The 3,702-nt window shown below is 37.1% G+C and overlaps 1 protein-coding gene across 1 annotated transcript; it reads right to left on the bottom strand.

The window, feature by feature from the left end:
- Nucleotides 1–582: 582 nt before the first annotated feature.
- On the bottom strand, nucleotides 583–2,045 carry LOC110018726 (probable UDP-arabinopyranose mutase 5). The gene is made up of 2 exons (XM_020716138.1): nucleotides 1,943–2,045; nucleotides 583–1,858 (listed from the first exon to the last, which is right to left on the bottom strand). The coding sequence occupies exon 2, from the start codon at nucleotides 1,800–1,802 to the stop codon at nucleotides 759–761; it is 1,044 nt and encodes a 347-aa protein (XP_020571797.1). The 5' UTR covers nucleotides 1,803–1,858; nucleotides 1,943–2,045; the 3' UTR covers nucleotides 583–758.
- Between the last annotated feature and the right edge of the window lie 1,657 nt (nucleotides 2,046–3,702).

Genomic DNA, 3,702 nt, shown 5'->3' with positions numbered 1-3,702 from the left:
TAAATATAATATTTTTACCACTTTCCATTACAACCACTCCCCATTACTCACTAGTGAATATTTTGAGTGGAGGTTTTAGGTGGTTAAAGTGTTATATTTAAAATTTTTTATGATTAAAATCTTATATTTAAAATTTAGAAGGTTAAAATTTTGTATAGCTGGGATTTATAAACCTTTGTTTTTTTTTTATCTATTTTTTTTTTTTTTGAAAGAAAATATATTTGATATATTTGATTAAAATTTGACTATTTTTTTAAACATTTAAAAAATTATTTTTAGTGTGTTAAAAAGCATGTTTATTTATTTTTTAAAATAAAAAAATAAAAAAACAAGCTAAAAACACATCGAACAAATATGTTTTTAAAAACAAAGAAAAAATAAAATCAAAAAACAAAAATTAAAATTGATCCCGAATAAGCACTTAATGTTTAGGGTTAGAAATGATAAATCAAGCAAAACATAATGGTTGATGGATGCAACTTTAAGCTCTAAACTTCACATTCCACTTGTTTTTTTCTCATTCTCCTTTTTGAAGTGATAAGTAACTATATTTTCTTCGTTATTTACCCTTCAAATATTTCATGATGGGAGGATCAAAGTTATCTATCATTTAATAAAATTTGAACATAAAGTTATAACAGTCCAAAGAAAATATCCTCAAATCAATTTCCAAATATAAAAAAAGGTTTCATCACTCCCACATAAATCAGAAAAATCAAGCTTCATTTCTGCTGTCCATGACAGCCTCTTCCCACGCTTCATCTTCTCTCAAACTCAAAGGTCTTCCAAAGCTTAATCCATTCCTCCATGGCATCTGCCGCAAGCCCAAACACAGGATCAACAGGTCCCAGTTGTTCCCTCACCAAACCAGCTATTTGAACAACACAATCCTCCGCAGCCGTCAACGTTCTCGGCAGCTTCACAGACTGAAAGAACGGCACAATCTCCTCCATCAGCTTCACCCCTTCCCACTCCCTCTTCAGTGATTCCCAAGCATTACCAGAACCATTCCTCCACACATAAGGGAGCCCAGTCTTCACCCCAAGTCCCAGATGATCACAGACCACCTTGGCACACATCCCACACCATATGTCCTCCATTGTTTCCCACCTCTGCTTCCCCACCCCTTTCAGCCGCAACGCCGGCACCAACACAGGCCCTAACACCCGCCGGTCGAATCCAATGTTGATCCCGCTCACTGGCATCAATGCTCGTGAAGGCACCGTAATCACCGCATCGACATATCTCGTGTTCTTCTCATGAGGCTTTACAGCTCGAGTTGGGGCATCATAGTCGGCAATATTAAGCCAAAGACCAGAGGATAACACGCACTGGACGCCGTTTCGCAGGCTGAATGGGTATCCGCGGACGAAGTCGGCGCCCTGTCGGAACGGATCGTAAAGCGTGTTGAAGAAGGATGGTGTGGCTGGTGTCCCGAGGTTCGTCAGGTGCTGCGCTACCGCATCAGTCAGATTGCCGCTATCATCTTGCAGTGGAAGGCAATCATCATCAATCGATATGATGTATTTCTTGGTCGAAACAAGATAACCAAAATAGCGGCATGAATGGCCTGAAAATTTGATGGGACTGGAGCCGATGACTCTCTCGATGTCGGATTTGGTGTACAAATGGTGATCAAAGCCGGGAGGAATCTGAAGGTCGGCTTCCAAGTCTGGGTCTTTGATGATTATGAGATGAAATCTAGAAAAGATGGTTCGCCATCCATTAAAAAATGCGGTGAGATCTGGCCGAAGGGCAGCAATAACAATGTCGACCTCATTGTCCTCGATCTCGAAGAACATTTTTGAAATTTGAAGCTTTACAGTTGGTTGTTTCTCCTAGAATCTTTCGGAGCACCCTGGAAACAGCGAAAAGAACAAGGTAAGGTTTTGCCTTTTAGTTTTATGAGTTAAGTGGGTGGTCAGTAGAAGAAACTTCATACTGGTAGGAAGGATGGGGATTAGTATCTGCTTAATATTGAGCGACTCCACAAAAAGAATGATTTCCTCGTTACCAGTTGAAATAAATAGCTTGAGGATTTTCTCGGTTAGTTTTCCTGCACTCAAGGTTTTCTGCAGCGAGCAAAGAGTATATGGTTAGCTGAGTTGAGTGGCTCTCAAGGTAGCAAGAACATAATTATCTGCTAATTACTGGTATTGATACAGGATGCTTAAGAGTATTAAGATTTTTTTAGTACGACTATATGATGCAATTAGAAATAAAAACATGCACGCCGAATCGAAATTAGCAGTTAAAAACCATCAAATTAAAAAGTTTGCATCCCTTATGATTAAAATGCAAAAACATAGAAAACTTATCTCAAATGACAATTTAATGGTTGCCAACATAGAATTTTAACATAAAAATTCAAGGTCAATGATATAACATGTCGATAGAAAATCAAAACGCAATAAAACAATCAAAGATTATTTAAAATTTTGGCTAAATTCAGTAAATAGGCTGGTCAATAACTTAAATTATAAAGTAAAAGAAATGGATGAAAGAAATATCTGTACTGTTAATCCAAGATCCATGCCGGTAAAAAGAGTGGACTTCATTGTAAATTGTGGTCATCACGTGCAACAAAACTAGAGAACCAAGAGCAAAAAAATATGAGAGCCAACAGTGAATCAAATCGAATCAATATAGATATTAGGGCACAATCATTTAAACGGATCATCATCATAGCTTCATTAGATATTTCTAAAAAACAAACTATTATAAAATCAGAAAATAATAAAATAACCATTAAAAGTAAAAGAAAAGTTCATAATATCAATTTGCTCGTCTCAATGTCCACATCTTGCATTTCTTATGAGCATAAATAATGAGATTTTCATAAAGTACCTTCAGAACTTGTTTAACTTAAAGATGGTTGGATAAATATGTTAGTATGTGGAGCTTGGTTGTGTCGATCGATTGTCAACTCAAAGCCCTCAATTTCACCAATCTGCGCGGCAGTGAATTTGTTGTGGGGTAGTGCCCCCTATTAAAACAAAAATTCCATACATACACCTCAGAGTTGTACCCGCAACGCTAGAATATCAGTGTTGCAACACTTCAGTAGCAACTCGGCAGTGAATTTGTTGTGGGGTAGTGCCCCTTATAAAACAAAAATTCCGTACATAACACCTCAGAGTTGTACCCGCAATGCTAGAATATCAGTGTTGCAACACTTCAGTAGCAACACTACTCTTGGAAGCAAATCTGTCCTAAAACCCCAAAGCATGACACCACAGAGTCATATGAAAGCGCCCTAGCACTATTGTTATAGCGCCACATCACTACATCGCAGCGCTGCGAAGCGAGAGTTCGTTTTAAGCAGTTCTTTTTGCAATTTTTGTGTGAGATTTTAAATTCTCTTATGCAATGAGTAGAGTGTCAGTATCCTTGTATCATAAGTTTTGAGAGGATTGAGTTTGGTGTAATTTGTATTATTCTCCTTATTTTTCTTCATAATTTTTCTCGTTCTCGGATTTTCCGCATTAAACTTGTGTTTTATGTGCTTTATTGTTTTATTCGCTTTTGTTCAAAGTTTTACTTCGGATCTCTCGAATTGATTTCCACAATTTCCATCTCCCAGCAAGATATTTAGAAATAGAATTTTCAACAACTCCGGAAACTATATGCAATATATACATTTATGTGATTATGAAAAGTGAGTTTCTGCGCAGGCTGCTTGTCCTTATCAAGCTGGGAAGA

This window comes from Phalaenopsis equestris, unplaced genomic scaffold (genome assembly GCF_001263595.1).
Source record: "Phalaenopsis equestris unplaced genomic scaffold, ASM126359v1 Scaffold000032, whole genome shotgun sequence".
NCBI classification, from domain to species: Eukaryota; Viridiplantae; Streptophyta; class Magnoliopsida; order Asparagales; family Orchidaceae; genus Phalaenopsis; species Phalaenopsis equestris.
Note: the sequence above shows the minus strand (reverse complement) of the source record. Positions and strands in the feature narration are given on the sequence as shown.